This window comes from Cariama cristata, unplaced genomic scaffold (assembly GCF_000690535.1).
Source record: "Cariama cristata isolate BGI_N322 unplaced genomic scaffold, ASM69053v1 scaffold20114, whole genome shotgun sequence".
Classification (NCBI taxonomy): domain Eukaryota; kingdom Metazoa; phylum Chordata; class Aves; order Cariamiformes; family Cariamidae; genus Cariama; species Cariama cristata.
Genome location: NW_009611637.1, coordinates 1 through 10,659, shown reverse-complemented (window position 1 = coordinate 10,659; position 10,659 = coordinate 1). Strand labels below are relative to the sequence as shown.

The following is a 10,659-nucleotide window of genomic DNA, read 5'->3' as shown; positions in this document are numbered from 1 at the left end:
CCTGCTGGTTTGAAAGCACTCTGAAATACACATATTCTATGGGCTGTGCAATACAGTACAGGCTGCCTTGAAGGGGTGTGTGTCTGTGTGTGACTAGATAGATAGATAGATACATATGTAGATATACACCAAGCATTTATATATAAATACGTATATATTTTTGCACACACACATAAATTCTTGGTGTTTGAGTTAGTGAGGATGAGGAGGTAGTTTAATTCAGGTGGAACAGGAGCACAGATAATAAATACTTGTAATAACTCAGACTTAAGAAATATTTTTGTATTGCCTTTGTCTTTAGAAATAAGATGTAGCAACTGGCTGTTAGGGAGAGGCAGAATGGTCTGGGAAGGGGCTGTGGCAATGTAATATTGCTGGAGGAAGGTGTATATACTGCAGGAACGTGGCATGTTGTGAATTCACAATGGGTAATGCCTGGGTCATGTGCCCTTGGGTAAAGGGGATTTGTTTTCCTACAGAAAGAGAAATGCACTAATGCAGTGGCTCCGATGGGGCCCCATCCAGCAAAGCCAGAACTTGCTCTTTCAAAAGGAAGTAAACTGCTCCCTATTTTAAAAACGATAGCCAGGTTGTGCGCTGGAAATGAGCACTTTTTTCCTATGCTCTGCAATTCTGAAAGGCTTTTAAAGTTAATTAACAGCCCTAGTAAGCTAGATGTCCAGTAATGCAGCTTTACCGTCACTATACAGATTTCCAGGAAGCAATACTGTGGGTTATTGAAGTGTGCTGCCAGTTAGTCTGTTTTTAAATGGGTAACAGTTGTTATTTCTACTTCACTTATGGCATAGTCATTAACAGACAAAGTGGCCTTCCTGACCTTTAGAAACCCATTATTTCAGCAATGATATTTAGGAACTGGGAAAATACAATTTTCAGAAATGTCCCCAAGAATAATATGAAAACATCAAAGATGTGTTAATCTATTTCACAGGTGATGACAAGATTTTGAAACATTTTTTCTTCCAATTCAAAGAGAAAACTAAAAACTTCTGACTAGTTAGACTACTTATTCTCAGTCAAGCGATAGAGGGATCTCAGGGTTGTTCAAGCCAGGAACAGGAACTTCTAGAGGTTTAGCTTCTTCACAGCACGCTGAGTAGACACCTGCCTGGTTTCTGTTGCTGTTTTGTCAGGGCTAACACCACACTGTAAAATATCTGTAATTCTGTCAAACTAGAAAATCCTGATCGAAAAATGCCTCCTCTAAAGATTTCCAAGCAATCTGCTAAGATTGTCCTGTGCTGTAACTGTGGTTTGAGAGCTTAGAGCTATGTGTCTAATTCTAAGATAAGCAATACAAAACCAATTATAGTAAACATGCTTTCTTGCTTGTACCTTTCAGAAATTTTTTTTATAAAAGAATTTTTAAATAAAAAAAGAAAATCTGAAATTTCAGTTTTATTTGCAAAGGAATTGTAATTCATTTGAGGTGCCATTGTGCATAAAACAACTAAATATGTGAGGTTTTTTTAATAGTGAAAAAAATCTTATCAAGTTTACTGCATTTGTAATGCCTATGATAATGGATACTCTCTTCTAATATAGTTTGTCTTGTTTTTGCTTAGGGTGATATGGGATTACCAGGAGCAAAGGGAGCTGTAAGTATAATGAATAGCACCATTACAGAAATAAAGAGATCTAGTAGATCAGATAGATGGTTTCCTGATTTAAGAAAGAAAATACAAATAATGAGCTGAGCTCTTTATCGTAGTTAAATTGAATGAGTTCCAACAGCATTTTGAATACAGTTAATATTAAAATGAATTAGCTTTGGAAAGGAATTAACATCCTGAATTCTAAACTCCACAAAAGAGAAGCATCATTCAGCAGCAGTTTTCTGGCCAATTTTTTTATTTTTTAAGGAGATGAATGCACTCTTTGTACAGTAGGTGTTGTATAGAAAGGAGGCTTAGTGCTGTGGCTGTGTGCAGCCTGTAATCTTTACACTGTGAAAAAGTTGGCAGCAGGACTCTGATGTCTGTGAAAGCAGAAGTACTTATGGCCCAGATTCCTTTTTTCTGGTTTGTTTTTTTAAGAAATAACAAAATGATAGCTTTGATGGGGAAGGTGAGCAGAAGCTTTATGTCACATAACAAAAAGAATTTGAGAGCTGAACGCATTCTTTTATTTCAGGATCACTGAAGAGTGGGATTGTTACAGCAGCTGACAGTTTGGGCTGTGATACAAACATATCAACAGTTCTGCCCTCAGGGAGCTGGGGCTGGCTGTGTGTTCTCAGTGGCCTGTGTGACTTTGGGGCTATGTAAATGCAAGCTAGAGAGTGGTTACTGCTGATTAAGATCGTACAAGACTTACATGAGGAAGAGATAGTGTAGAGGCGAAATCCATAGTTTTATCCCCCTAGATTTTTTTTAAATCCTCTTTTGATGAGACCCTAGAGTGCTTGTCATCCTAGTGAGTACATACACAGGGATAAGAAATCCATCAGGGAACCTGATAAATCACCACACTGGGTAAGAAAGGAATGATGGCTTCCTGGTTGTATAGTCCACGAAGGGAATTTTGACGTTGTCTTAATATATCTACTGAAGCATGCTCTTTGGTTTTCCTTCTGCCAGAGACAGCAATTAGCTGTCTGAGATGCAGCATAGATGGAACTGAAATGGGTCCATCTTGTGGACTTAATCGATACCACAGCTGAGTAATTTGTTCTTGAGCATCTCTTTCAGTGGGCATCGTTCTTTTTATTTTTTCCTCAGTAGATTTGGGAAGGTGTAAGTATGTAGGATTTTTTTTTCTGCTTTTTTTGTTTTGAGTTTTGTTGGGTTTTTTGGGGTTTGTTTGGCTTTTGGGTCTTCTCTTCCTTTATTAGTACTTCTATTGATTAACAGTAGTAAAATAACTTGCATTGAAAGTAACTCAGAGGTACCTGTTGGCACAGCTCTCACTCTGCATGATATTTAATCACTTTTAGAAAATTTGCTGCAGCAGTAGCTATAGCTTTATTTACTAAATATACTTCAGTAGGCATATTGATGTAGCCATGTCAATCTTTTCATTCCCCACGGGTCAGAATGCTTATACCACTAAAATAGTTCATTCTACCCCTTCCCTGTGTGAAATAAGCTGGCATTGCATCTGTTCAGGCAGCTTGTCAGCATCGGTTTGTGTGAAGATGTTCCCTCCCCTGTGCCAGCAAACTCAAGGGTAGGCACTAGACCCTGTGTGCAGTGAGCTCTGGCTCTGACAGATGTAAGCAAAGGAAAAATGTGTGTTCCCAAGCAGCCTGGGGCAATACAGGCTCATACTGTAGTACTCTCTATGAAAGGGCATGAAAGGCACTTAGAGTAAGCAGGGAGCTGGAATTTTTCTAACTTAAGGAGCACTTAATGTCCAGAGAAGTTGCATGTGACATACACAAGGGCAGAAGTAGAAACCAAGTATAGGAGATCTGTTCCTTGACAAAAAACCCAATGTCTTGTGCGTGTCACTAGGGTTGCCGATTTGCCTCTTTTGCCAGAATATCTTTTTTTCCACTTCTTCCCTTTAAGTGAGGAGTACAGACCTCTTTTTAAGTATAAATCACATAACCACTGACTCCAGTCGCTTATTTAAAAAGAAGCTGTTGAGCAACTCTACATCCCAGCATTCATTGCTTTGCATTTGCGAATAGCTCTTGTCACCATTTTGATATGTCAGAACGAATCTAACAACACAGTCCATTGAAATTCCTCTCTTTCATTGTCAGGTTGGTAATCCTGGAGATCCTGGTTCCCGTGGGCCTGAGGGAAGTCGGGGACTGCCTGGCATGGAAGGGCCACGAGGCTCACCTGGACCACGAGGCTTGCAGGGTGAACAGGGTGCCCCGGGTCTGCCTGGCAGCCAGGGTCCAGCTGTAAGTACTGGTTTCATGGAACTGGCATCTTTTGAACACTTAGCTGTCACTCTCACCGCTCCTTTTTTGCATCAGGAGATGCATACGCATGCAAAACTCAGCTGTCACGGTAGAGCTGGAAATACACTGTACCTCACAACAGACACATTTGTACACCAGAGAAATCTTAGAGTTGTATACAGCTAGGTCCTTGAGCCCTCAGCTTTTAGTTCAGTTCCTTTTTTTTTTAATGCCTGCCCCACTCTTGTAGTGCGCATGAAACCATGTTTGATACATGGCTGTGTCACACATAGCATCTATCTTGATAGTCAAATTGACTTCAGCTGGAATAGCTGCATTTGCAGGGACTGGAACACCTTTTATTGATTGGTGTACTGATTTTGGCTGGGATAGAGTTAAATTTCTTCACAGTAGCTGGTATGGGGCTTCTGTTTTGGATTTGTGCTGAAAACAGTGTTGATAACACTGGGATGTTTTAGTTATTGCTGAGCCGGGCTTACCCAGAGCCAAGGCCTTTTCTGCCTCTCACCCCACCCCACCAGCGAGGAGGCTGGGGGGGCACAAGGAGTTGGGAGGGGACACAGCCAGGACAGCTGACCCCAGTCACCCCAGGGATATCCCACACCGTATGGTGTTATGCTCAGCAATAAAACCAGGGGGGAGGTTGGTGGGGGGGCTGCTGCTTGGGGACTGGCGGTGCATTGGTCAATTGGTGGTAAGCATTTGTTTTCATTTGCAACACTTGTCTGTCCTGGGTTTTATTTTTCTCTCTGTTATTCCCTCTCCCCTTTTCCTTACAATAGTCACCCCAGGGATATCCCACACCGTATGGTGTTATGCTCAGCAATAAAACCAGGGGGGAGGTTGGTGGGGGGGCTGCTGCTTGGGGACTGGCGGTGCATTGGTCAATTGGTGGTAAGCATTTGTTTTCATTTGCAACACTTGTCTGTCCTGGGTTTTATTTTTCTCTCTGTTATTCCCTCTCCCCTTTTCCTTACAATTTATTGTTATTATTCTTATCGTTGTTATTGTTATTATTATTTCTTTTCATTTATTAAACTGTTTTTATCTCAACCCACAAGTTTTCTCACTTTTACCCTTCCAATTCTCTTCCCCATCTCACTGGGGATGCATGAGCGAGGATCTGTGTGGTGCTGAGCTGCCTACCAGGGGTTAAACCAAAGCAGTCCTTTTCAGTGCCCAATGTGGGGCACCAAAAAGGTCAGAGTATTCATTATTTGATTTTTTTTTTAAACTATTATTCTTTTAATCCTAGGGAAAAGAACCAACCGATCAGCACATTAAGCAGGTTTGCATGCGAGTCATGCAAGGTAAATATGCTAAAAAGTATTTGATATGTCTTGTGCATTTAAATCAGAATAATCTACTGCTGTGGAGGCAACCAAGATTTTCCCACTCTTATCCAGAACAAATAGCATGGCCTCAGCAGGGGACCTGGCAGAAAATCTTCCCACATATGAATGTGGACACAATATGAGGGAATATGGGAAAGACGCCCCTTATTTATACGTACTTTGCAGCCTCGTTGAACTACCTATTGATTCCACATTATTACTGTAGTAACCAGGCCATAGAGTGGAGTGTTTTTTATGATAGACATACATTTTGTGTACAAATCACTTGCTATGTTTACATATATAAAAGTACACAGCCTCACTGAAAGTTTGTTTTGCCATTTGTACTCATATGCCATTAGATTACAGCAAACAATGTGCAAAATAGGTAAAAAAAAAAAAAGAGTGCAAAGAGAGGCTTTCTGTAGATAACATACCATAAAATGAAAGCAATAGGCATATGTTCAAACCCCTAATTATATTTGCTTAGTTCTTCTTGACACATACAGAAGTCTGGAGGTTTTCTAATACAGTTGAGTGCACAGGATTTACTGAGTTTAAAAATTTAGGCTGCCCTGTAACCGCAAAAGTGACTTTTCAGTACTTGCTGTTGAAGATGTCCTTTGGGATTTTACGCCTTTGTAATTTTAAAAGTTTACCAGAATGAAATTGCTGGTCATGTTTTAATCTAAAAATTCTCAGTAGTCAACACTGTTCTTGATACTGCCCAACAGGGTATTTTTTGTTTTTAAAACTTTCTATAAGTAGGATAAAAAGGCCTTTTAAAGTGGTCTCTTGAAAGACACAGTAATATTGTGGAGGATTATAGTGAAATCAGATATGATGCTTGAATTTATTCATAACCATCAGAATTAGCAGTGAAGAGAAGGGTATGGGAAAAATCTAGATTCTTTTCATTGCATCTCTCTTGAGAGCCCCTATAATTGTCAGTGCTGTCATGTTTTTTTTAAAAAAAAATAAAATAAAAAAATCAATCCAAGTGTGTCCCTGGAACCTTGTCAGCTAAAAGACAACCGTAACTGAAGTTCAGCTCCTCAGTAGGCTTTGCCCTCAGAGTGCTATCTCCAGTCTTCCTCATGTATCTGCTGGCTATAGTTCCTATTTTATTTCAGATCCTACTGTCCCTCTCACTCCAGTCTTCTTAATATTTCTTGGTTGTGGACACAAAATAATTAGTCTTACCAAGTCATGCAGACTTTATAGCAATAATGTCATATGGAGTTGTGTGTGGCTGTATCCAGAGAAAGTTACTTCTAAGACAAGCTTGGAAGATGGATTTGAAGTCTAGAACAGAAACATTAAGGAAAGAGAGGACTGCTCTCATGCTGTTACAGCAGTGGCCTGAAAAGGGGAGAAGGAAAAGGGAATAGCTAGTTTAGACCATTCCAAGGAATGGCAAGCTGATCCTATGCCTAATGAAGAGCAAAGCTCCTGCTGATTTACCTTAATGAAAGATCAACATAAAATGTTCAATTATCTACCAAACTTGAGCTCATGAGTACAAGTTTGCAGGTTTCTTTCCTCTGAAAAAGGCAACCTGCACTTACCAGACCAACATAGATGACTGCCTTCATGCTTTTCAGCTGTTCCTTCTTGCAAAGATGGATGTTGGCAGGATTAACAAGTAGCAGTGAAGAGAGATATTTGCTTTTTTAAGAAACAGCAATTGCATGATTAAGTTTTCTTAATAGATGGTTGAAATGTAAATGGTACAGAAAATTATAAGGACATGTCTAAATAAACCATATACATTTGAGTCATTTCAGCTTGCAAACATTAAGTTTTTAAGATGCAGGGTTCAGAAGAACCAGCTTCACAGTGTGGCTATGCAGTTTGCCACTGGTAGTGCGAAGAGAATATCTTATATGTAACAAACTTGGTAAATTGTGTTGTACATAAGGAAGGTGCTGTCCTGTAATCTGTCAGTTTCCGTAGCAAGAGAGTACACGTCTTCTTCAGTGAACATGGGAATCTTTGGTAAATTGTGTTGTACATAAGGAAGGTGCTGTCCTGTAATCTGTCAGTTTCCGTAGCAAGAGAGTGAAGGTGGGAATCTCTCCATTCAGGTCCACTTACTGCTTAATTCTGCCCTCTTGTCATTGCAGAACAACTAGCTCAGCTGGCAGCCAGTCTTAGGAGGCCAGAATTTGGTGCTCCAGGTCTTCCTGGCCGACCAGGGCCACCAGGTGCTCCAGGGCCTGCTGGCGAAAATGGCTTCCCAGGACAGCTTGGACCCCGTGGCTTGCCTGGCCTTAAAGGTCCGCCTGGTGAGATCGGTCGTAAAGGGCCTAAAGGTAAGAAATTCTGTAACTGGCTTGCATTTGTTGAATACTCCAGGTTTGTTTTGTAGGTGTGTTTTTGGTTTGGTTTTGTTTTTTCCTTTAGATTACAGGTTGTGGATGTACATTGTACACATGTGAAGTCCCAAAAGATCCTGAATTAGGAACCTAAGCTGTTTCCTATAACTGTTGCCTCAGTTGCCCCGGTGATTAAAGGGCTCATTGGCCTAGCCGCAGCAAGACTTGTTTATAAATCCATTTTTTGTCATCAAATCGCTTTTACAATATGAGAAAGGACAGGCATCTGCCTTGAGCTAGAAGTAAGCAGCTGAGTCAGTTCCCCAATATTAATTCTCCTTCTCATGGACTTTTGAGGTTTGTGTTTTTCCTATGCTGAATAGTTCCAGCAGCGATTCTCTCTTTCCTTCACTCAGTCTGGTTGTGAACCTCACTTCTGCAAGATTTGTGGTCCCAAAAGCTAACATAAACAGAATCATTTGCTACTCCCTAGCCTACTTTTCTGGGTTTATCCAGTTTCTCACATTACAAGTGACCAATAACAACCTGTCCCTTATTTGGGTATAATACTTGAGACATTTAACATCATTGCACCATGTAGCACAAGCTTGCTTCTTTGGAAAGGACAAATCCATAACAAAATTGACTTACCTTACACTTTACAAAAAATCTTTGATCTGAGTTAATCTCTTTTGTTCCTGACTGAGAGGTTTTATACTACTCCAAAGGATTACACAGTAGAATTTTCTGCAAAGTCTTATGACCACTATGCCTGTATTAGTTTCTATTCAGCAGTGATCTTAATTTGTTTTCTTGAAGGAAGGTTTTATTTAAAAATTGTATTTCTGCACAAAGCTGGTCTGTTGTTGGATTAGAGCATTTACTTTTGTCCCAAGCTTTATTTGAAAGTAAAATTGGGAAAAACTCTTGAGAGAAGGAATAGAATACAAACAAAGCAAATCTTAACAGCATTGGTGCTGGAGCTCTGTTACTGTTTTCATTTAATGTCATCCGTATTCGCAGAGGCAACAAAAAATAGAGATACAAAGGTGATCTGATTTGATTCAGCACACAGCACGCTGCACTCAGCATAAAAAACACCCCCAGACAAGCAAGATGTTTTGTTTACTATCGTAATTGTGATCAAATTCCAAGTTACCTTACAATAAACCTTGAAATACAATTACAGATACAAGAGAAGGGGTGAATGCTCTCATGTGCAAGAGCTAGCACGGTGGTACGTGGCAGGCAACCTGAAAAAATGGCAGTGCTTCGCTCAGTTCCTGGTAGTTCCCAGAGTTCCACAGAGGTCACAGAGCTGAAGTGACTTTCCCCATGGGAGTTGTCTGAGATCGGAGTGAGAGGAAAAGGGTACCTAGGACATGAGAAGAGGTAAAAGGAGGAGGATGTTGAGCATAGTTTAGAAGGTCACGATAAAGAGGAGACAGAAACACAAGAATGTGTTACCATGAGATAGTAGGAGATGCAGTGATTTTAACAGCATCAACAACAGAGTCAAAAAGAGGTGGCTCAAGGACGGAGATTACAGTGACTTTAATGAGCAATCTGGGGTAGTGAAGGAGGGCAGAAACCGAAATAAGAAGCGGGAGAGGTTGGGGGCAAGCAGCAGTAAATGCTATTCCAAAGTGTTCGGGAGCTGGAAGTAGCAGCAGTATGTATGGGTAACCTGATGTCAGTGCTGCCCGCAGCTGTATGTACAAAGACAGGGCTCAAACTCCATGTTGGCGGGGCAGTCTGAGGTGTAGAGATAAGATTCCTCTTCTAGTACCCTGTGTGCATCTTTTATTAAGACTTGGACTTTTGTACTGACTCTTGCATTCCTTTACATAGCTTCCTCGTTTTCTGCTGTGCCATTTCTAGGCAAGCCACAAACCTAACAGTCTATTCAACCTCCCTCACTGCAGTACAAGAAAGTACAGAAGTATAAAATCAAGCTCACTCAAATATTATTAGGCATATACTTGTGACTTTTGACTTGCAGCAAAAAAAAAAAAAAAAATCCAGAGTTTACATAGGGTATTTACAAGTGGTAAATATATGTACTTTTATGGAACATATACAGTGAACAGAATTCAAACTTTACAACCAAACCAACAAAAAAAGCTTCCTTTTACTAAGATCCTTTGTGTTTGGAGCAACATAGGAGTTTGAAGAAAAGCTGAGTGCTTACCAAAGAAAAGTCTCCATAACACCAGTATACGAGAACAAAGTTCTTTGTTTTACTTTTATGAACATCTTACGTGACTGTCAACAGAATACTGTAATCTGTGCAAGCCAGCGTCTCACTGCTCCTCTGCGCTAGCTGTCTCAAGGACCAGCACTTGAGAATTTGTACTTCGTAGCTGAGGTTGTGTGGCCTTGCAAAAGCCCTTGGCCAGTAACCTCAGGCTGTACGCCACAAGAGCCTCTGCAGTTCCATGAGTGTGGTTTGTTTCTGCTACATAGGCAAGGGCGTATTTCATGTCATACTTGCTCTTCAGCTCCAGGTGGTGGGGCGTGTTTTGGTTTTTTTGGTTTTGTTTTTTTTTTTTTTTTTCCCCTCCAACATGTCTACTTCTAAGTATAACTCAAATGGGGGGAAAAAAAACCCCAACCAAATCCCAAACATCTTACAAGGACATATGTCAGGACATCATTCAAAGATGCTAAGAATATATACAGCCACCTGAACTCTCTGCTTATTAACTGAGAGGGAACTTACTGCAAGTCATACTCCAAGCAGGCTGTAACTAATGTTTCGTGACTCTGCTTTAGGTGAACCAGGAGAAAGAGGAGAAAGAGGATTTCCAGGCAGAGGACCGAAAGGTTACCCTGGACCAAGAGGTCTTCCAGGTAAATATAAGAGGGTGAGGATAAAGAGGACGAGATGTAATAAAAATTTAATCAGAACTGATACCTCAAGCTGTCTTGAAAAGATAAAAGTTGTGCGTTAAGCAAGAAACTTTCAAATAACTGTACCTCATACTTTTTTATTTCGTAGGTAATGATACAGTCACAAATCGGAATTAAAAGTTCTTTTACTAAAGTGCTACCACCTCATTTATCTCAGTGTAGAAAGATTAGGAAAAATGTATACAAAGCATTAAAA

At 40.3% G+C, this 10,659-nt stretch overlaps 1 protein-coding gene across 1 annotated transcript in view; it reads left to right on the top strand.

The window, feature by feature from the left end:
* Nucleotides 1-10,403, top strand: part of COL9A1 (collagen, type IX, alpha 1) — a gene marked incomplete at its 3' end in the record, with an annotated part of 45,098 nt that extends 34,695 nt beyond the window's left edge. The window contains exons 27-31 of the mRNA XM_009698337.1: nucleotides 1,587-1,619; nucleotides 3,731-3,877; nucleotides 5,154-5,208; nucleotides 7,359-7,547; nucleotides 10,326-10,403. Coding sequence (XP_009696639.1) covers nucleotides 1,587-1,619; nucleotides 3,731-3,877; nucleotides 5,154-5,208; nucleotides 7,359-7,547; nucleotides 10,326-10,403 — 502 coding nt within the window. The remainder of the gene's footprint in view (nucleotides 1-1,586; nucleotides 1,620-3,730; nucleotides 3,878-5,153; nucleotides 5,209-7,358; nucleotides 7,548-10,325) is intronic.
* Nucleotides 10,404-10,659: the final 256 nt, after the last annotated feature.